Genomic DNA, 21772 nt, shown 5'->3' with positions numbered 1-21772 from the left:
CTTACTTGTACCAGAAGAGGTTCCTTTGCAGATATCTGAACACCTTCACTCTCAAGACTGGCCATCATCTGAGTCAATACGAAGGAAAGACTTCCTTGTAATAAATCTTTTTTTTTTTTTTTTATCAATCAGACGCTCGTAGACGCACTACCGGTAATCAGATTTGTGGGTCACCTTAGCAGTTCTTATGTGCTCAGAGACTTTATCGAAGTTGCAGTTGAGCTCAGCCAGTTTGGGTTCCACCACGTCTCGACAGGCAGGCCCCCTGCTGGTCATGAGGATGACGGCTTGGTCTCTGATGCTGTCCACACGCAGGCTGATGTCGTCAAGCTCCTCCAGGATCCTCTGAGGACACAACGGAGAGTTGCTATTTATGTGGCCCCTCACCTCGTTTTTCCAGTTTCAGTCTTTAAACATTTTTGACTTCTCTAAATGAAGTTTCTGATGTCAGGGGCATCATTTTAACTGTAACACTCATCTATTTAATGGAAACCTGACCTTTAAAACATTTTCTTTCTCTGCAGGAGCCAGATGCTCTGCCTCGTCAAGGTGGATTTGGGTCTGGTAGAGCCAGGTGCTGATGTGAGCCACGTTCTCGTCAAAAATCTCCACCTCGTTCTGGTGACTCTGCAGAGAAATCCAGAAGCACAGCAGCACGGTTAGAACAATAAATCCCAATTACATAAAATACTTAAACACGACTTCACATTTAAAGATGTAGCAAAATCTGTATATACTATCAAAAAACAAGGAGGAACTCCAACAGTTCATGCTGAAAACCAACTTACACAGAACAAAAGGACAGCTTATCCACTCACCAGAACAGTGCTGAGCCAGTCTTCGGTCAGAGTGCGAACACGGCCCCAAGCTTCATCAAGACTAGAGAGCCTGTTCTCCAGCTGACCCTCGCTGCCCTCCACCAGAGTCTGCAGGCCTGCGCTGGTTTCGGTCATGCTGGACAGCTCTGCCTTTCGGCGCTCAGACTCCTTCAGCAGACCCTAATGGAGGACAGGCGCAACTTTACATAAAATATTAACCTCATTCACCTACAAGCTTAAAAATATTTTAAAAAGATTAAACATAAAAATGAGACAGCCATAGACAGAATTGATCAGAAAGTTGCAGGAGTCACAGATTGATATTATTACTGGATCTTTTCATGCTCTATCCTTTCAGAACATGCTGTGCTGTAAACTTGTCCGTCAAATTTTTCATAGACTCACATTGGCCCATATGATTTCAGCGTCAATGTTTGCCGGCATGTCTCCGCTGCTGTTCTTCTGCTGAAGCTCGGCTTCATTTGTGGTCAGCCAATCCTGCAAAGCAGAACTCTCTTTCTGAAACTTCTGAGACAGCAACAGAGCTTTTTCCAGGTCCTGCTTGCCCTCTGTCACCTGCATAGAAACATAAGCCAGTTGATGTCAAAACTGGAAACTGGTGCTTTTATTTTCCTTTTTATGTCTGCTGAATGAGTTACTTGAGCCCCCAGATTGTTGTAGAGAAGCTTAAGAGCTGTCAGCTGTTCATCCATAGCTTTAGGATTCTCCGTCTGCTGTTTCTGCACAATCTGACGGCCTGTTTTGATCACCGTCTCCACCTCCAGCTTCACCTCACTGAGCAGCTTGTACAACTTCTGCACGAAAGGAAGACACACAAGTTTACAGATGTTTTTTAGGGAGTTTTCTGCTCAAACAAAGGCTGTAAAAGCTCAGTTTCTCACCATACAACCAGCGAGGTGGGTCTGGATTTTTTCTGGTTCCAGGTCTTTTACATCCAGGACATGCAGCTCGGTTTTGGCCCCCTCCAGAACCCTCCTACAGTCCAGCATGCGCTGCTCAAAGTTAGCAGGCTTCTGGAACAGCTGGTACTTGGTGGAGATCTCCCTCAGTTTTCTCTGTAGAAAGAGTCACAAAAATGAACAAAGTTGCAGTTTTGCAGGACTTAAATGTCAGACGCTATGACATTTAGGTTTGGGTTGCAGCATGAATTATTAACAGAAATAATCCCACAAATTACTTTCTTTTTTTAATAAAGTGACTTTTTTTTTATAGAAAAGAATATTTGCAAAAGATTAAAAATAGTTTTAGGGAAAGGCATTTCCAAAGACAGCCCAGCAGGAGGCAGCATTACCTGCAGCTGATCCAACATGGTGCCACCGCGAGCTGCTTTGGCATCTGCCGCGGGAGGAGGCAGGTTGAACACATTTCTCCTCTTCATGTCTTCCATCGTCACTTCAAGTTCTGCAATTTCAGCGGCGATGGACTAAAGGAATGAGAAATATGTTAAAAGAGACATCTTGTCCAAATTAATGGTTAGTATTGATGCAGAAAATAACCTACAGTGATCTCAAAACTGTATTCCATTTACCACATAGTAGTATTCTTCATTCTTTTGGGATTAGAAACCCACTATAACCATCCAACAAAATCCATGCCTCCTAAAAGTAGGTATTTGTGAGCATGTGTGTTGCACCTGTGCCTCCTGAGGGAGCTGGATGGCGTCTACGCGATCGGTAAGATAGGAGGTGAGAGTGTGGTCCAGCTGGCTTACAGACTCCTGGAAATTTTGGAGCGCCTGTTGATTCTCCTTCAATGTCTGCAGCTGCTGCTCGAGGCTCGATTGTCGGTCCACTGCCTGAAGGGCAAAAACAAAAGGAGCAAGGCAGGGCTGCGAGTCAGTCACAAGTCCTTACAAAAAAAATTAACTTTTACTGAAATGGAATATTGTGACAGCGAAAATGTGACGAAACATTTTCAAAAAACAAATTGAGTCAATTAAGTTCTGGTCAAGAGAAGAGAAAACTGTTCTGACCTGATGGTGGAGATGCTCAAAGCGCGAGTTGAAAGCTTCGAGTTTTTCGCTAATGAGTTCATCAAGAATGCCGCCGTCTACGAGCGTCTGACCCAGCTCTCTGATTTGTGTCCGGTTGTCCCCAGGGTGGCGGAGCACATCCTCCAAAGACTAGAAGGAGAAACGGGCAGACAGGTCAGACTAGACTCACAACACAACAATAGTTTTTTTTTTTTATGAATGTAAAAAAAGGAGAAAATGTTGTCCTTCAAAAAATATGATTAAAATATGATTAACGACAAAAAAAACTGCAGACTGAGCAAAAGCCCTGAAAAAAGGATGAAGAGTGGAGGCAGAAACTGCCGCACTGTCAATAAAAAAAAAAAACAAGACAAGCCAAAAAAAAAAAAGAGGAGGAGTGAACTGAGCGAGCTGTGGAGCGACACCTCATATTTGGATCCAACACTGTTTTTGTAGCTTCACTTTTTCGCCCCAAGTATTGGTGGAAAGAAGAAAAGATGGGGGGGGGGGACCAATGGGACGCAGACAAGAAGGTGAAACTCTGTCTGCGAGGGACTTTGGTCTCCTTCATCGCTATGTGAGGCTGCAGATGCCCCTCTGTGATGAAAATGAGTCTGACAGACGCGCCCCAGGCAGTCTACAGATTTAGCAATGGAGCACGTCAAAGCAGAAGACAAATCAAAGACAAATTAGGTCATTAACATTTAGTAACAGCATTTAAGCATCCAGTTGTGGAAAACTCGTCATGCATGTTTAGTCTGAAGTTTCTGCGAACCCAAACGACTTTTAAAATCTTCCTTTCTTCCTTTTCCAATTTTATTAATCCTATCAGTTTTGCTTTTTAGCCTGAAACGGGTCTCTTCATGAAAATTATTTGTCTACATTTTTAAGGGGTTTTGAAAATGTTTCTGCTTTTAACCAAAATCAAAACGCCTGTGTTTGTAGGACATAGCTTCTGCAGAGCAGCAGTGGTTCATAAGCAAATGGCTTCTGAGTTGTGGGAGGGGAACACTGGTGCGGAGCAACACCGCCCCTCTTCCCGTTGCTGAGAGCTTGGAGCAGAGAGCTTGTGACCTGCCCGGCGTATTTTCTACCTCATAAATAAACTCTTTTTCAAACTGTGCCTGCTCTACTGTATAGTTTCGGGGAGGATAATAACACTGTGTCCCAATTCTGGCTTACACACCGTTTTTGCTCCGCTATGGGGTACCCTTTAGGTTTCCTTTCTTTTGAATGTACAGTGTGTCCTTATTTTAATGTGACTTCTTAAAGGATTGTGATCTCAAAAACTCTTTTTCAAACTGCATTTTTTTTCATCTGCTCCTGATTGATTTGAATAAAGTTACTCAGAAATTCAATTTTAAGTTTAGTTTTCTTTAAATAAGTCCTCCATCATCAGAAAAATGCCACAAGAACATGTTAAAACAACAAAAACATAATTTTCACGAAGAAGGTTAACCTACGTTCACACCGCCCTTGGTAATGAGCACCCTAGCGGCTACTTCCAATGAAATGTCTATGTAAACAGGCATAATTGCTCATTTCAAGCTTCTGCGTTCAAAACTCTTGCATTTACACATGGCTATGCAAGTTTCTATGACCCTTTTCTCTACGTACACAACGCGTGGCAATTTAACACTCGTTGCCAGATATTCCAGGTTGAACTTTGACCTATCAGTGACTCTGATTTGGTAATGACATGGTGAAACTCACCAAATCAGAGCGTAGCTGGTTTCTCTGGCGAACCCAGACAAGGACAGACCAAGGCCAATCTCCTGACATGATTGTCATCCATATCCCCCAATGCAAAGGTGCTAACAATGATCCGAACTGTTTCAGTTTTGTCTCTAAATTGCGCGATTTGCACCGCTGGCTGCGACTTTTCACACCAAGCCTCTTGTGTTGTAAGTGGCGGACATGCACTAGTAAACAGTAAAAGCCCCTCTTTGCTCGTGTAGTGTGAAAGCGTGTTTAGCGCGTTCTTTGACGAGCGTCACAAAGTCGGTGTGTAGGCTAGCGAAAGCGTTTTAACAGAAAGCTCTCAGTAACAAAGAGGGGAAGGGAGGGCGGGGTTGCTCCGCGCCACAGGTCCAACTCACAACTCAGAGCTGCATTTCTAATGAACTACTCTCTGCAGAAGCAGCATCCTTAAAAAGCTTTTACAATAGATCAAGGATGATCGCAGTGGGACTCTAAATAAATTTCTGTACAGATAAAAATTGCTTTCAAGCATGGAGCATCCGTCAAAGTTTAGGATGTAATTCCCACTTTCATAGAAACGGCTGTCCCAAAAGCAGGATTTGGGGGGGGGGGGGACATACCTCCAGAGCTTCATTGACAGCCTCTGTGCTCTCTGGTAGGTTTTCAGTTGCATGTAATTTTTCCTCCAAAGAGGTGAGCCAGCTCTGCTCCGTGTCCAGAAACTGAAGCAGCTCCATCCAGCAGGACCACACCTCCTGAAGAGCACGTCCCAACGTGAGCAGGAATGTTATCCACAAACATTTTTGAAGCCTCAACACATAGAAAAACTTTAAAATCCACAAGAATAGAGATTTTAAAAAAAACCTCCAAGGTGTGGCATTTGCTCTTGAGACGGTCACAGAGCTTGTTATAGTTGGCCAGGACCCCTTCTAGCTCAAAGGTCAGCTCTTGTCCAAAGCCATCACCAAGGTGAGCTGTTCGGGACACCAGCGTGTTGATGTTGTCCTTCAGGATCTTCACCTTCACCTCTTTCTGTAGCACATCCTCTTTAGCTCTCTATGGTGTCCCACCAGAGGACAGCAGAAAGGGGTTAAACAAAAACCAAAGGCTTAACTCTTCAAAATTTGACACGACCAATCCCACCTTCATCTCTTCCAGAGACACTTCCAGGTCCTCTGGACTTTTGTACTCAAAATCTCTCATCAGAAACTCTTCATCAACTTGAGCCATCCATTCCTGCATCTCTCCCAGGTCTTTCTTCAGGTTGACCTGCTTCTCCTGACTCTCTGCAGTATGTTCCTGATGACTGAGGAGCTGAAGGAAAACACAAAAATGCACCTTATAGATAGACATAACAAAAAAAAAAAGTTCCAGCGCTGACACCACCTTAAATCAAGCTGCAATTAACAGATACTAACACGAGTCTGAAGAGGGAACTACGCAGTTTCTGCTATGACTAAATTATGCAACACAAATTTCAAAAGGAGACTCAACCTCTCCCATTTAAAGACAAAGTAAAATAAAAAGAAAAAGTTCTCACCTGTGCGCTCAGCTCCGCCCACCTTTCCTGACACTCTTCCAACCTATCCTGCCCCCACTTTGCAAGTCCTGGTACTGCAATCGCCTGCACAGCTTTCACATTTTCTTCCATCTGCTTCAATGAACGCTCCACTGACTCCATCTCATTCACATACTCCTAGTTTGAAACAGAAGAAGCTTCTGATATTGCTATGGACTACAAGAACCAGAAAAACACTCCAAAAATGTATACTTTAGGCAAAAGGTGTAATTATTAAAACATTAATTCTTAAAAGCAGATTTTGATTAAAAAAAAAACTCCTTTTCTGCTTCAAAAACTAAAAGAGATTCAAAAATGCTTTAATGTTCTTACTTTGCACCTGCTCAGCTCTTCATGGAGATTCTCTCCATCTCCCAAACCTGTGGTGTCCCGAAACAACAACTCCTGAACGGCATCAAACCAGCACTGCACTTGCTCCAAACACACCTAAGTGCAAGAAGTATTGTAGGAGTTTTAAAATGTAAGGAGAATCTACATATTTTTCTAACACAACACATTACATTTATTGGCATTAAATGTGGAAACGTTTCATTTTTTGTGGGGTAAATTACAATGGTGTTACCCTAAAAGAATAAATTGCAAAAATACAAACAGATAAATAATTCGCAAAATGCAAATACAACTATATTTAAACTTAGTTTCCCCTTTATTAATTTAAAAGAAAAAATAGTTTCTATATGTATGCCTTTTTCATTTTTTTTAAAAAAGAAAAGGTGAAAAATAATCATCAGTCACTACCATTTTAGTGTTTCAAGCTGCCCCACCTGATTGTCCTTCATGCACCCCAAAATGCAATGCAACGTGCCATGCTCCTCACGTGCCCTGGAGGAGAGCTGACTCCATTTTTGTAGTTCTCCTGAATCAGACGCTTGTTGCGTTTGCTCAATCTGCAGGCACAAGCTCTAAAGGGCAAACCACAGACAATTTAGGATCACCCAAAAAATAGAACTTTCGTTAAAAAGGTAAAGAAAAAAAAAGAAAAATGTGAGCATCGAGTAAAAAAATTGTTTTTAGGTTTTCATGAGTACTCTTTATATTTATTGAACTGATTGGGCTTTCTAACACTGTAAAGTTAATTTTTGTTCTGGAACATGAAGCCAGACCATTACCAGCATCCCCCCGGACTAATAAAGTGATCTCAGACACGCCATCATAGTATTGTCCTGTATGTTGTGGTATCAGGCAGCTTGGCAGCTTTTCAGAATCCACAGAGAAATTTGAGGAGTTGCATGGACGGGCACGCTGCCCAGAATGTGCCTCCCCACCCGGCCCTGTGCCCCTGTCTGTCATGAAAACGAGGCTGCAGACTGATTCACATTCCAGCACAGAGCTGAGGAGGTGAGCAAACACACAAAACACCACATACTTTCAGGACTGCATGCAAAAACACAGAAAGTGTTGTAAACACACACAATGCACCCTTCTCCCATGGTAACAAAGTGACATGTTGTTTACTGGGGACAAACAGTGAAGTGATATCATGAAAAGCAAAAAAAATCCCTAAAAAATAGCCTGACAGTGCAGTTCTGTCAGACATTAGATATGATCAAAGGTGTCTCTGTTGTCTAAAAAAGTCCAATGTACTTCAAACCTTCCTCTTCTCAAGTTAAAATGGTCTGTTTGGACAAATTAAAATCAATTGTACCTTCAGAATGGACTAAAAAAAGTATCTTTGCCTAAATGCTTTGACCTGTTTTGTGGGAATGCCTTTATTATTATTATTATTTTTATTATTATTATTATTATTGTTATTGCAACAAGTAGGGCCTGTTGCAGAAAAGTTGGAATTTCTTTCTTAGGTTCACTTTAAAATGATAAACCTTAGTACGGTGATAAAGGTGAACGAACTTGCAGTGGGATTCTAAAAACCTCTGCCCATCCGTTTAGATTTAAAATTGATGGCAGCTAAAATGAGGGTGAGTTTTATAAACCTTAGCATTTCACTTTGTATTTAATCTCAAACCTGAGCACAGTTGGGGCCGAGGTCTTTCAAATGACTGTTAAAAGTCAAATGGGCCCCTGGGGCAAGACCCTTCATGCCACTGCCCAACTATGTAGCCACAGTGGGGCTAGGTCTCCCTGTGCTGGTCCCCAGCCCAGATAAAAAGCAGAGTTGTGTCAAGAAGGGCATCCGATTGTGCTATCAGTAGAAACTGATTCACTGTGGTGACTCCTAAAAAGAAAGATTAACCCTATCCTGAAAAGATAACTAAAACCCCAGAAGCAAAAACAGGACCAACACATACTCTTTGCTCTGGCTTTAAAAGGACCCAACCTCCTTCAGCGTTTCTTCTAAATGATCAGATACAGTGCAGTGACATTTTGTCTCGGTAAAAACTCTCACCTGTGCCTGCTCTACTGCCTTCTCTGTCGTGGGCAAGTCTACGACCTCCTCTCTCAGAGCAGCCAGTCTGACCTCCAGGTCCTCCAACACATTCTCAGCCACCTGGGTCACTTTAAGCTTTGTCAGAGCTGAATTAAAACAAGAAAAACATTCAGTGGGCAGAGAAATGAGGAAGAAAAGTAGGTAAATACATGGTGTAAAGTTCCCCAGCTGTGTAGGAATTTTACCACAAGGGGGCAGTGAGCGGGGAAATTCCCCATTTGTCTATAAATGTGCATGTTGTGGAAGACATTTTTAACAGCAAGTCTCTAAAAATTGCAAATAATAAAAAAAATTGAAGCTTCTGTCAGAAATTGTGAATTAAAAAGCTATAAAGAATATGAAAATAAAGCGACATGTTCCTGTGGTTCCGGTCCCCCCTGCTCCTCTTTCGCTCCATTTCTTTGTCCCTTAATTATCGGGTGCTTTAATTCCTACACAATCTGGCTCTGTTTACAGGATAAACTGAAAGAGCAGGAGATGGAGTGGAAGAGTGGGGTGGTGATGTAGAGGCCAAAGCAAGAAGCAAAGTGCTCTCAAGCAGAAACAAAATAGTTTTCCTTGGTTTTTGTCCAAGTTCTCAGAGTGAAAATAGGCACAACAAGAAAGACGCGCACTTGTGCTCTGAAGGAGGTTCAAGTCTCCCTTCAAGTGCTTCTTTTGGCAGAGATCAATGCCCATAAATTCCAGAGGTAAAGCGGCGAGTGATTTTCAGACCCAGTCCAGGTCACGTCGTCAGGTAAACATGAGCTCGTGTCAAAGCAGAGCAAAGCATACGGTTGTTCTCCTCCAAAACTGAGAGCCTTTAGAAGCCATTTAAGGGCATCGATTATAATTTGACCAGCCAAGATTTCATATGAAAGATGGAGTTAAATTTACACGCTGCGTGTGGGGGCGGTGCTGACTGGAAATATGTGGACCAGGAGCAAGAACAAAAGACTTTAAAAAAAGGCTTTTAAACTTCTTGCTTTCTGGCAATAAAAGGATGCTGTAAAACCAAGAAGGTGCTTTTTGCCCCATTTATACCTAGATTCACATCACCCAGCTATTTGTTTCTAAATGTTTTTGTAACGTTCAGACAAAGTTACCTTCATTGACTTGCTGCTCTCGTCTCTGCAGCTGCTGCAGCGTGGATGCGTGGTGAGCCGAAACCAACAGGACGCTGTCCTTCAGAGAGGACGCCGCTGCCAGACCTCCAGCCTCTGCAAACAGCTGCTCCAGTCGAGGGCTGAAGGAATCCATCTGAACAAGGCGGGACTGGGAACCACAACAAAAAACCTGAACATTAATCCCATTTTCTGTTGCTCTGATGCACCATTCAGTTTTTATTACAAACTGCAATATTTAGAACACAAATCCAAAGCTGTGTTACTAAGGGTCACAGGTACAATTCTGGATTAAAGTCACACAAAGCAGATCAGGGTGTGTGAGAACGAGACGGTAAATCTCACCCGGCATTCCCCACTCATATTTGTGAGGTCGACCTCGCTGCACTTTTCTACAGTGGCAGAACCTTTCAGCCACCTGTCATGCTCCTCCACGAGCCGGTCTACCTCGGCGACTTCTTCAGCAGCGGCTCTGACCCGAGACTGAGTGTGAACCCGCTCACGGGCAGCCTGGACCTCCCTTTTGCAGGAGTCCCACTCAGTTTGGATTAGGTCTACATTTGTTCTCACTGACTCCATGTTTTCAGACTCTGTGGATATAAATGGGAGTGAAATAGTACAAAAAAAAACTGTTTGTTTGAAGCTTTTGAAACTGAAAAAGATTCATTGTCGATTCCCTTCATACCCCTTTCCAACTGCTCTACCAGGCCTTGACCCTCCTGAATCACCTCTAGAACCGTGGCCTCCTTTGCTGAGACCTCCTGCTCCACATCCTGTATGTTCAACAATCCACCAGAGGGTTTAAAATACATTCTTTTAACATATAAACAATCATTTCCAACTGTACCTTAAATTTCTTTGACAGATCTGGGGAGTCTGGTGTATTTTCAGCTGGTGTGGTAGCTAGAGCTTGGGTTGATGTTTTGCATGCTCTTATCCAGCTCAACAAATCCGATGTTTTGTTCTCAAACCTGTCAAACAAAGCAAACGCAGTCTGCAAAAGACACTTCCAAGCTGCTGATGGTCACCAACACTTTGGGTCACAGCTTTTACCTCTGTAAAGTCTCTGCGCTTGTCTCCACCAGCCGTTTCTTGGCCGGAGCAGGTGGTTCCAAGTCCTGGTCAACGGTGGAAGCAACCATTGCCACGTCCATCTGAGTGATCCCAGCATCTGTCACGGACTCCATCACCTAACGAAAGCAGGTACAAGAACAGTGAAACAGTTGATAGAAACAAGAGTTTTCTCATTTCTATGTCTTTCATCCAACATTCTCATAATCCAGCTGGTTTACAGATTGATTATTAAGTAAATTCACTCATCGCATGTGCTGCTGTCTGATATATGGGTGGTCTTTAACCTGCACACCAAGCACCTTCTCATAAAGTTCAACTTTATTTAGGGAACTTTAATTCACTTTGGTAGTTTTGACAACAAGGAAGAGAAAGAAATGAGATTTAAAGATTTTTTCCAGACCAAACTTCAGAGTAAACACCAACCTGGAAGGAGCAATCCTGCAGCTTCTGCACCAGGTTGTCCCATCTGTGAGTCAACTCCTCCGTGTCCCCCTCGATCCTGGCCCCTGCTGTGGGATTTTGCAGCAACTGAATCACGTCCTGTCCTGCCTCGGCCAGCTTGTCCAACGTCCTCCTCTTCTTCTCCATGTCTTCCTTTAATATCTAAAAAGAGTGACAGACTTATTCTTTAAAAAAGGTTGATTTAAAATTCGATTTATTTCTATATCTACAAAAGAAATGTTGGCACTAACAGTAAAAAAAGAACAAAACTCGTACTTACAGCTAGCTGCCGTACATTAGTATTCATTTCAGAGGAGTCTTTGAAGTTTCTGGTCTGAACTTCATTTAGGGCCTCCTCTTTTTCTGCCAACCACTCTGTAAACAGACTCTGCAAGAATGAAGGGAAGTAAAATTCATTACTAATTTATCATGTTTCTGGAAACACCAGCTTTAAAAGACATTTTTCATTGTTTAATGGTTCTTTTTAGCATCTCTTAAAAATCTTTAAAAGTTTTATTTATTTATTTTTAAAGTGATGTGACACTCAGCATCCCACCTGGTCTGATAGAAGCTGCTGCCAAACCAGAAAAACTTCCTGCAGCTTCTGCCACTTTTCTTCCGTCCAGCGACACACAGCCGCCCAGCGTTCGCCCAATGACTGGAATTCAAATATTTAAATAAAAGAAACAGGAAAAATAAATAATAATCTGAAATCCCACATATACAAACGTTTATGTCTCACACATTTTCGGAGAGTCTGTCGTCTTACCTGCAATTGCTCCTCCAGGGCAGCGGTGGTGCTCTCACCACTATTCTCATCCACAACAACCACCATGTGAGTGAGAGAATTGACCTTCACCTGCTCCACCTCCAGATCATTCTGCAGCTCCTGCATGAAAACAAAACACAAAATGAAATCAATTGTTTGAGTTTTCTGAAGTGTATTAAAAGAGATTTAGCTTGGAGGCTTTATTTACTTTATGTTGTTCGATCTTTTCCTTGTAGACCTCCATGTCTTCAGGAGCTGGCTCCATCTCTATCCTTTTAATTCGCTTCTCGGTCTGTGTCAGCCAGTCGGAGAGCTGCTGCAGCTGCTGCTGCTGAAGATCCATCAGGACCTCGTGGAGCCTAAAAGCGAATGAGTAGAAGACATGTTTCTGTAAACGCACCTCAATGCATGAAACCCAGAGGAGCTTATAACTGAAATTGAGGTCTGAAAACACTATGGAGGACAACAGGAACATCATTTATGGACAACTACATCCAATGGACTAAGTGTTATTGGGCATCACTGCCTTGTAGACTCAGATTTGGAATTGGATAATTCAGACTCAGATTATTTGGATGGTCTCCAACATTTTGTCCTTTCTGCAAAAGAAGCTACAACAAGTTGACTTTTTGTGGCAGCAAAGCGGACCCATGTGTGGGACTTTACCGGGCCTGTCGGTCCATGCTGGCCACCCGGAGATTCTCCCAGCGAGAGTTCAGGAGGCTCATCTGCTCCCGGATCTCCTCTTCTTCCTCTTCTGTCAGGCTGCCCTGAGCAATCAGCTGGTTCCCTGCCTGCAGCACGTTTCCCACGCTGCTCTGATGAGCCGTCAGCTCCATCATGAAGGCCTTCAAAGCAATATGGAGAACTACAAATCAGAATTTTAGCTAATTGCTGCACAATCTGTACACCTTTAAAGTCATTTTTCTTGCTTTCATTTTTTTGTATAACACTTTATATTGCAAGAATCAGTGGATAGCCCTTGAAAATGCAGTAAGGAGAAACATTCAGAGCACCTCCTGAGTGCACTTCAGATGGGGCCTTGTAGTGAAAGTACAGGAGCAACAAAGCACAAACAAGCTGGATTTTCCCCCCCCAGCGTTCCTGAATGGTCTGGCTGTGTGAGAGGCTTTGGATCCTGTTGCTCTGTCTCACGACCAGCTTTCTGCTTTGACCTGGATTCCAGACATTCAACTTCAGCAAAATTCACACTTCAGCCAAGGGAATCCAGCCAAAGCCCCTTTACACACATGCACAGACACAAACCTCGCAAATACGCCTCGTCAAGCAAGCAAATAAGTAAGTAAGCAAGCTCGGGGCCAGGGCACCATGGAGCGATCTGAGCCACTGTTCTCAGCAGAATTCCAGGAATTCCCAACATGTACAGAGCATGTAGTGATGTTTGTGGGAGACCTCCAGGTTTGAAATTCTCAATGTAGACAGGGTTTAACTCAATTGTGATCCATGCGTTCTAATGTTTCAAATCAACATGCAGATCAAGTATTTGGATTGGGACGCTCTAACATGGCAGCAACCTTTGCTATGAATTTTTATCCCAATATCCCTCCAGCCATCCTGTAGGCCTCCTACCTCATGAGTGTGAAACTGCTCTTTCACTTCTTCCACATCGTTAGAAACCTCCTCCTGAATCTGTAGTGTGTCCTCGGCTGACAGCAACCAAGTCAAGACCTCTTCCAGCGTAGTCTGGTAGGTGTCGAGGTCCACATCCAGCAAGCCGGCCTCCACGCCCCCCTCAGTCTCTGTCCCGGGGGTCTCAGGCCGCAGACTGCTACCGGCATCTTCCATTTGGACATTCTGCCGTAGCAAAGGACATAGATGAAGCTCAGAAATATGGCAGAGCACTCAGTAAATCTTCGGGCTTCCACTGTGAGCTTATCAACTTCTAAAGAAGCCATGGGGGAGCCACACTGGGAAATTACAATTTACTTTTCTGACCCCCGAGAGATGCTCCTTCCTTTTAAAGACCCACTCAAATAAAAATTGTGTTTTGGGTGTTTTTAACTTGTTCTTGTGGCGTTTTTCCTGATGGCGGAGGACATAATTGCATTTGTGATTAAAAAAAAAATGCTGTTCGAAAAGGAGTTTGTGACTTTGAAAACACGATGGGTGGACCACAAGCTCCCTGCTCCACTTAAACGGAAACCTCCCAGCAATGGGGAAGGGAAGGGAAGGGGAGGTTGCTTGGTGCCAATGGTCTCGGCCACAACTCGAAAACTAATTTCTAATGAACTACTGCCGCTCTGCAGAAACTATGTCCTAGAAAAACACAAAGGTTTTGGATTTTGGGTCAATAGAAATTCTTTGAAAATACATTTTCCGTAAGGAGATGAACAAAAACAAAGTTCAGGAGGGAACTGCAATTCTAATATCTACCTTTAGGGGAGCAATTTAAAGTCTAAAGCAAATAATTGAAGTAGAAGAAGAAGAAAACTTCTAATAATAAGAACGGATTAGATTTATCTGCGCTTTCTTTTTGGTGCTAAAAGTGCTTACAATTTATCCATTATTCATTCACTCCTCATTCATACTTGGTGAAGGTAATTACTAATGTAGACTCAGCTGCTCTGGGGCAGACTGACAGAGGCTTGGATGCCAGTTTGCGTGGATGCCAGTGATCTGACAATCACCGCCATATTCATACACATTCACACACCAGCCGCACTGGAGGCAGGGAGGGTTAAGTGTCTTGCCCAAGGACACAACGACAACTGGCTGGGGGGGGGGATTGAACCCTTCGGTCATCGAACTACCTGCTCTACTGTCTGAGCCACTGGCCACTGCCGCATTCTCAGTGTAACTTGAAAATCACAAGAGTTAAACATTGGTACAAAAAAGGGCAAAATAAGTAAATTTGTTAACTTTTTGCGTAACAAACAAACACAATATAAAATGAAAGTTTAATAAAAAGTAAATATTTGAGTATTTGTAAGTTAATCATTTTAAAATATTTTTTTTCTTTCTTAAGGGGTCTCTAGACAAAATCCCCCACAGTGAATTTAATTTGACGGCGATTGTTCTTTCTGACTCGACTGTACGCAAACTTTAAACCAACACAAGAAAAAACTGGAGAGCGCCCCCGTGTGGTTACAGTGAATTACAGCACCTGGTAATCCACAGATGGCCTCACACAGAAGAACAAACAAGCCCCACTCGGCTTACGAGTTCAGGCAAGATCAGGCGTGTCGAGGGTGGGACACCCAGGCAATGAATTTATTATTTGAGAATGTTGTGACTTTATTTTTTTTTACAAAATCTACATGTTGGATTTTCTTTTTTTATTAGTTAAATTATTTTTTCATTTTTTACGAGTAAATATTTGTATAGTTAAGGTGTTACGAAAATCTAACAGAGATACTAATGTATTTGAAAAACAATGTTTTATATGTTTAGATTCTATATAATACAGTAAAATCAAACCCCTTCATTTCTTACAGCATACAAGCATGTTTTCAAAAAGACCTAACCACTTTGGAGGGCCCTATGCAATTTTCAAAAGTGTCCCGCCCTGAAATGAAAAAAATATACTGCATGCCTATACTGGGATGCTGGGAGGTGCTGCTGGAAAACTGAGCAGCTCAATCCTAATTTTAGCAACAACAGACCTTCTCAAACAGGGGGAACCTTGATAAAGTTAAGTGCAGTTCACTTGTTTGACAGAGTCTGGCAGAGCTTGATGTTGCTCAGATAATCTGTCCGGAGCTGAAATAGATAAAATCTCTGTGGTTGCAGCAGTGCCAAATCAAACATGACACAAATGTGAAATGACTGTGAGGATCGCTATAGTAACAACATAACTGTTTCTGGGTTTTTCCCCCCTTTCTCAACAAAATGTTGCTAAGAGTTTGTTTTAGTGCAAAGGTAAAACTACTATGTGACAATTTTGGAATAAAGTTGTTTGTGTTTAATGAAAACTGTTAGGACTGATAGCTGCGCCAGAGTTCCGACTCTCAACTGACATCATAATCTAGTACTGCAACACTACAAAAAGTAAATCCATAATAATGGCCTTCTTCTTCTTCCTCCACTTGGTTTCACTTCCAGCAGCATTATATTTCCTATTGGGAGAAAAGTGTTCCAGGAAAATAAACTTCTTGTTGGACCGACCGGAGTTTAAATGAATTTTCCAGCGTTTATTCCAGGGTGTGTGAAGGGGTTGTTTGGGGACTAAAAACCTCTGGAATGAGGAGCCAAGGGAAAAGCTAATGATGAAATGAGGAAAATCTAACCAATATCAGGCAGAGTCCGTTTGGCTGAGAATGTTAATGTTGTCACGTTTTAAAATAGTCAAAAGAAGGATGTTTGCACTTCCAAATACTTCATCTTTAAGGCCGACAAAGGTCCCCCCACTCTCTCCATGCTCAACCATTTTTCCCCTCATTTCATTCCATCCATTTTCAGCCTTGGGGTTTCCCGCCTGCAGTTTGGTCTATGGGGTAATGTCAGAGGGGTGAGTCACACCTCTGCTCCCAATTTGCTCCTGCCCGCTGTGCTTTTCATACACTTGGCAGCAGAGAATGAAGCAAAGTGCTTTTTTTATTTTTTTTATTTAACAGAATGGGACTGACTCATTCTGTCCAGCAACATGTGACGGCATTCCTCATGTTGTACACACCAGCCTTGGAGCTGGGTATAATCAGAAGCAGAGCAGCAAAACGTTAAAGAAATTTGTTTTTGCAACTCCAGCTGTTTAAGTTGTTGAACCGACACCTCTGGATTCACAGTGAGAAAAGGTGTGCATGCTTACAGTACAGATGGAAAAATCCAGACAGCAACTCTGACGGAGCACCAGGAAAAGAATAAAAAAGGAGAGATGACCTAAAATAAAATTTTAAATTGGCTATCCCTCCTTTTAATGAATACTAATATTTTCAGTAAGAGAAGTTGTTATTTTTCAAAATAATACAATCAATGCAATTGAAACAGCTTTATTTGTTAAGCCCTTCTGATTAATTAAAGTGTTTTTTTAAGAAAAAGGTAGGAATTTCTTTTTTCAATTTCTGGCTTTTTTACTGAATTTTGTCAACTAAAACCCTGATTGATCAGAAACAAACCATCACTCAAGTAAAACTAAGTTTCTATTGCTTGCTAAAACATATGCTCAAAGAACTGCCGAGATTTAAAGAAATAACTCCTTGATGCCTATTGATGCAAATATCCGTCAAAACACTTTGGATCCTAAATTACCACGATTTCTACATGAAAACAAAAACATAAGTAATTTAAAGTTAAATATAAACACTTTGATACACAAGCAAATTTTACTGTGTATAAATAAAGCATAGCAATATTTTATTTTATTAAAGCAATATTAAAGCACTTCATACCTGTGTGCAGAAATAAACAATCAAGTGTTTTACAAGTTTCAAACTGTAAAATTGATTTACAGAGCAGTTAAGTTTTATTCAAACCATCTATGAATAATATAATAATATTATTATTATTATAATCTATGATTAATTGAGATAAATAACTTTAAAAAAAAAGTACTCTGAATTTGTGCTTAATATTCCCTTCACTAAATGTTCTTGCCCACTTATGTATTTTTTCCAGTTAATTTCGATTTTTGAAACATTGGTTTGCATTAATATCAAAATCATGAAGAGGTTAGCTGCAGTTGTGTGTCAAAAAAAGGCTTATTTTGGGAATTTGTTACTGATTTCTTGGTTCATATATTTTTTGATTTGTCTTTTTTAAAACAGACTTGTATCTTTTACTATTTGTATTTTTGTTGATATTCATTTATTCCAAATAAAAGCGTGCCTCTGTGGCTGTGTGCGACTTTTTTCCAGACTGTGCGTGTACGGCAGAGTGATTCTCCCTCAGATGAAACCCAGTTTAATGTGGCCAAAGGCCTCTTCCACCACATCCTCACATGGTTTGTTTTCCGTTACCTGCACACTGAGCCCTGGAACGGCGTCTTCGGTTTTAAATTTACGGGGTAAGGTCTCCACCTCTCTAATGGCATCCATGCTCACATCTTTGGGCAGCACAGCAAAAAGCGACGTCACGTACATGATGATGGACTTCTTGTCTGGTAGCTGCACTGCCACATCTGGAAAAAAAAGATGTGGATGGATGAAGAGAGGTATAAAATTGGAAGGGTGAGGACCCGACTTGCAACATTTATTACTGATTTAACACAACTAAAAGGCTGCAGGTTTGGAGCCCAACACTTCTTTAACCTGTTCCCTCCTTTGAGTTCATCCAGCTGCTGCCATCATATGAAAGTAAACTTCATGACATGCTGCTTTCATTTGTCGGAATCTTGGTCAAATAAAAAGCAACCTTCAACAACTCTGCAGTATAACCTTTCAAGCTAAGCAAAAGCCAAATGATGGAAGCGACAAATGTACCTTCAGGATCCAGGAGCCGTTCGATTCCCAGCTGATCTCTGGCTACAGTGAAAGCATGGTCGAGTCTTTCCATCGGGCTCAGTCTGACAACCTGATCCCAGCTGAAGGCTTCTGGCCTGTGGTTTCAACACAGTTAAGGGATGAAACATTTCAGAATAGAGCTGGGATTAAAGGAAATCTAATTATTTGGTTTCACTCATCTTCACTTACAAGATGTTATACTCATTTATTAAATCAACAAAGGTTTTTTCATTTTAAAAATATAGGCTTTTAATTTGGTAGGGGGAAAAAAGCTTTTAATTTAAAAATGATTTTAATAAAAATTAAAATCTAACCATGCGAATATACTCTATGAAATCAGAATCAGAAATCCTTTAATGTCATTGTTACACAAGAAGCTTGTGATAACGAAAATCCAGGTGCTCTCCAGCTGTTTGGACAATAAAAAAATAAAGTAATATACATATATGGAATAAAAAGAGAGAAATAGAACAATTTGTGGAACTATGGATAAATACATGGATGCTTACATGTATTGAAGATTTATTTCATAAATAAAAACCCAAAAACTGTTATTTTTTTGCAGCTAGATTTTCAGCTGTTCTGAGGTTTTTGCAGATGAAAATGTGGCGGGAGCGGCAACTATCGAGTGAGGAATGTGTGTGTTCAGTGATCCACCCAAAGCCCGGGCCCACGTTTAAACCAACAGTACGGTTCTCACAGCTCACAGGCCTGTGTGTGTCACTAGTAAAGACAAGGGGGTAAAATAAAAAAGACAGGGAGGGGGGGTGCATCCCTTACCCCCACGCCTTTTCTTTCACGCTCAACAGTGTAGGCGCGCGCACTCACAAAGCGTGAGCAAACAGTGACATAGCACGCCTAAACAGAACAAGACAAGCAGTGTGCACATGTGCACAAACACCCAGACCTCCCGACACCCGCAGCTCCTCTCCTTCATGGAGCTTTTTTTTTTTTTTTTTTACTGCAGCCGTCGGACTCTTTACAGTTTGAGGATGTGATTTAAAATCCGAATCAAAGGGTACACGGCCAAGGTGCAGGTAAAATCCACCTCATACGCAAAGAATGTTGCAAACAAAACCCAGAAAAAAAAGAGGTTTTATGAGTCAGGCGGAAGGCGTTTGGGACATTTCTGCTCACCTGAAGTGGTGCAGGATGCCATTAAATGCCAGGCCGTCAGACCAACTTGTTGTGAAATTTAGTACATTGACTTCAGGGTACGAGCGTGTGCACTGTCGCACCCAGCTTAGCAGGATCTTTTCACTGTTGTTCTGCTGCAAATTGGACATGATGTCTTTCATGACGTCTTTCACCTACACACAAAAAAAGGGACACTTTATTACAGACAACTGAGTTTTTTTTAGTCCTATAAGCTGAAATCAACACAAACGGTAATGAAAAGCTGCAGCTCCAGCACAGAGTGTCAACAGCTGTTCCAAATGTCAGGCAGACAACACAGATGATGATTAGTATGTTTGCATGCAAGCATGCACTTTCCATCATCTGCTTTTTTTTTTTTTTTTGTCATTGTCGGTACACAGGGAGTTAATGGAGCAATGGTGATGAGATGTTGTGTGAGTGAGCTCACCTGCCAGTGAAGGATAATGCTCCAGATGAGGCCCAGCGTCAACTTGTGGTTCCCATCTACGATATCTGTGCCTCCTATGTTTACCAGATCCACCTGGCGGACCGAAAAGAAATGAGTCAGACGGACACTTTGTCCTCTTTAAAGACTCTCAGTTTTAATATTTTTGTTATGTTAATAGAAGCCCAAGTTTCGTCTGTTGTGACTGTGAATTTTCACATTTTAAGGTAATTCTAAAGGAATTGCATTGTATGCATTTTATGCATTAAAAAGAACTGTCAAATCATTAAAGACCCACTCCCATGAAAATTGTGTTTTAAACATGGTCTTGCTGGCATTATTCAGATTATGGAGGATATATATAAAGAAAATTGATCTTAAAATTGCATTTCTGAGTATTTCTTTAATCGAATGAGGAGCACACACATAAATGCCATTGGATAGAGCTTGTACGTGTGACGTAGAAACTACTACGTCAAGCCACAAGCTCCCTGCTCCACTCCATTCTGATGTATCCACAAATAGATCCATGTACGTCCTGGTTTTCCTCGTATGAGCTGACATCTGGCTCAAAACTGCAGAGCTGGATAGGTCTGATATTGTTCGCCATTTTTGTTGCACCGTCAACGTTAGGTTGGGGTCATGAAGGGCTGTAAGCTAGCGTGAAACAAAAGCAGATGGATGTTGGAAAGAAGGAGCAGGCTTACTCTGCACCAATCGTCCCGCCCACAACTCATAGGTTAATTTCTAATGAACTGCCCCTCTGCAGAAACTATGTCTCCTCTTGTTATCACATAATGGTAAACACCATGGCCACCTAACCACATCATGTGAAAAGATTACATTTTGTTCCGGCTTTTAGTGTTTTCACGCACAATGCTTTTTAACCCAAGGTTACATCCGTTAATCGCTTCTGCTATGTGGCCACTGAAAAGTTTTTCACCTAAAGCAAGGATTCACTTAAACCAAGAGCCAAACTTGAGATAACCTTTCACAAATAAAGTTGGAAGGCTATCTGTTATTAAAAGACTATGCCCCTTTTTATTTGCAAGTTTAATGCTCAATAAATAAGGATAATGAGATTTCTAGCATTTTAGAATCTCTATAACTGGTTATTAACCTGGTTGGAAACATGTTTATCTTTGTTTTTATATCAAAACAAATGAATACTGTTTCTCTCTGCAAGTCTCTTGTGGTAACTTTGGGAACTGCATCGGGCAGTAATTTTTGCAGCTTCATTCAGGAAGTTAAAGAGTTCTGACTTTGGTGAGACTAAAAGATGATTTCTTTTCATACAAAGCTGCATGTATGCAGTCTGACTTTTATTTTAACAGTATTTTTTGGTTTTATTTCTTTTCTCTTCTTGTCTTTTAACACATATAAATGTTGCAGCTTTCACTAAATTACAACCAAGGAACTAGAGAGAAAAAAAAAAATCAGATAACGTTAAAAAAAAGAAAATCCCAGGCACTCACATGATTTTGATGCAGCACTTGAAGCACTTTGTTGACATTGTTGAGGGCGTGCACTCTGGTGGCACCACGCTCTTTGGTCTGAGGAAGGGGAAGCCCATCAGAGATCAGCTGAGCGTTTATTTAGAACTCTTCAGAGATAAAAACTTTGAAAATGAAGTGATAAAAAAATTAACATTTTCTTTGTGCAAAAATATAAAAGTTGATCCAGAAAAAAAACACATTTACATACATACATTCATCACACCTATTACCCCATCAGCAGCATCCAGAGGTCAACTTATGGAAAGAATGGCAGGATGAGCACTTGCCAACTGCATAGTTCTTTCAAGTCAGTGCATACCACAACCACACATTAGCACCCCATTATAGCATTAGCATCACATTATCACAGTGCGCTTGTGTGCCGGCTCACATGGCAGAGAGACAGCGGGAAATCATCGCAACTGCAGGTGAAAG

General features: G+C 41.5%; 1 protein-coding gene across 6 annotated transcripts in view; it reads right to left on the bottom strand.

Annotated features, from left to right (window-relative positions):
• The window catches only part of utrn (utrophin), a 143423-nt gene that overhangs the window by 109290 nt on the left and 12361 nt on the right, over positions 1 to 21772 (bottom strand). For all 6 annotated transcript variants that reach the window (XM_023953087.2, XM_023953086.2, XM_023953091.2 and 3 more), the window contains 34 exons: positions 21317 to 21394; positions 19845 to 19937; positions 19397 to 19569; positions 18239 to 18354; positions 17777 to 17937; positions 13455 to 13679; positions 12531 to 12712; positions 12073 to 12223; positions 11865 to 11984; positions 11652 to 11753; positions 11376 to 11483; positions 11078 to 11257; positions 10634 to 10770; positions 10428 to 10551; positions 10266 to 10353; positions 9926 to 10170; positions 9563 to 9731; positions 8436 to 8563; positions 6856 to 6993; positions 6404 to 6517; positions 6053 to 6208; positions 5656 to 5826; positions 5377 to 5568; positions 5133 to 5267; positions 2812 to 2961; positions 2473 to 2634; positions 2131 to 2262; positions 1721 to 1894; positions 1478 to 1633; positions 1224 to 1394; positions 819 to 998; positions 499 to 627; positions 175 to 345; positions 6 to 68 (listed from right to left, as the gene is read on the bottom strand). In XM_023953087.2, the coding sequence (XP_023808855.1) occupies positions 6 to 68; positions 175 to 345; positions 499 to 627; positions 819 to 998; positions 1224 to 1394; positions 1478 to 1633; positions 1721 to 1894; positions 2131 to 2262; positions 2473 to 2634; positions 2812 to 2961; positions 5133 to 5267; positions 5377 to 5568; positions 5656 to 5826; positions 6053 to 6208; positions 6404 to 6517; positions 6856 to 6993; positions 8436 to 8563; positions 9563 to 9731; positions 9926 to 10170; positions 10266 to 10353; positions 10428 to 10551; positions 10634 to 10770; positions 11078 to 11257; positions 11376 to 11483; positions 11652 to 11753; positions 11865 to 11984; positions 12073 to 12223; positions 12531 to 12712; positions 13455 to 13679; positions 17777 to 17937; positions 18239 to 18354; positions 19397 to 19569; positions 19845 to 19937; positions 21317 to 21394 (4974 nt within the window). The remainder of the gene's footprint in view (positions 1 to 5; positions 69 to 174; positions 346 to 498; positions 628 to 818; positions 999 to 1223; positions 1395 to 1477; positions 1634 to 1720; positions 1895 to 2130; positions 2263 to 2472; positions 2635 to 2811; positions 2962 to 5132; positions 5268 to 5376; positions 5569 to 5655; positions 5827 to 6052; positions 6209 to 6403; positions 6518 to 6855; positions 6994 to 8435; positions 8564 to 9562; positions 9732 to 9925; positions 10171 to 10265; positions 10354 to 10427; positions 10552 to 10633; positions 10771 to 11077; positions 11258 to 11375; positions 11484 to 11651; positions 11754 to 11864; positions 11985 to 12072; positions 12224 to 12530; positions 12713 to 13454; positions 13680 to 17776; positions 17938 to 18238; positions 18355 to 19396; positions 19570 to 19844; positions 19938 to 21316; positions 21395 to 21772) is intronic.

This window comes from Oryzias latipes, chromosome 24, assembly GCF_053564925.1.
Source record: "Oryzias latipes strain Hd-rR chromosome 24, Olatipes_Hd-rR_3.1".
Taxonomy (NCBI): Eukaryota; Metazoa; Chordata; class Actinopteri; order Beloniformes; family Adrianichthyidae; genus Oryzias; species Oryzias latipes.
Note: the sequence above shows the minus strand (reverse complement) of the source record. Positions and strands in the feature narration are given on the sequence as shown.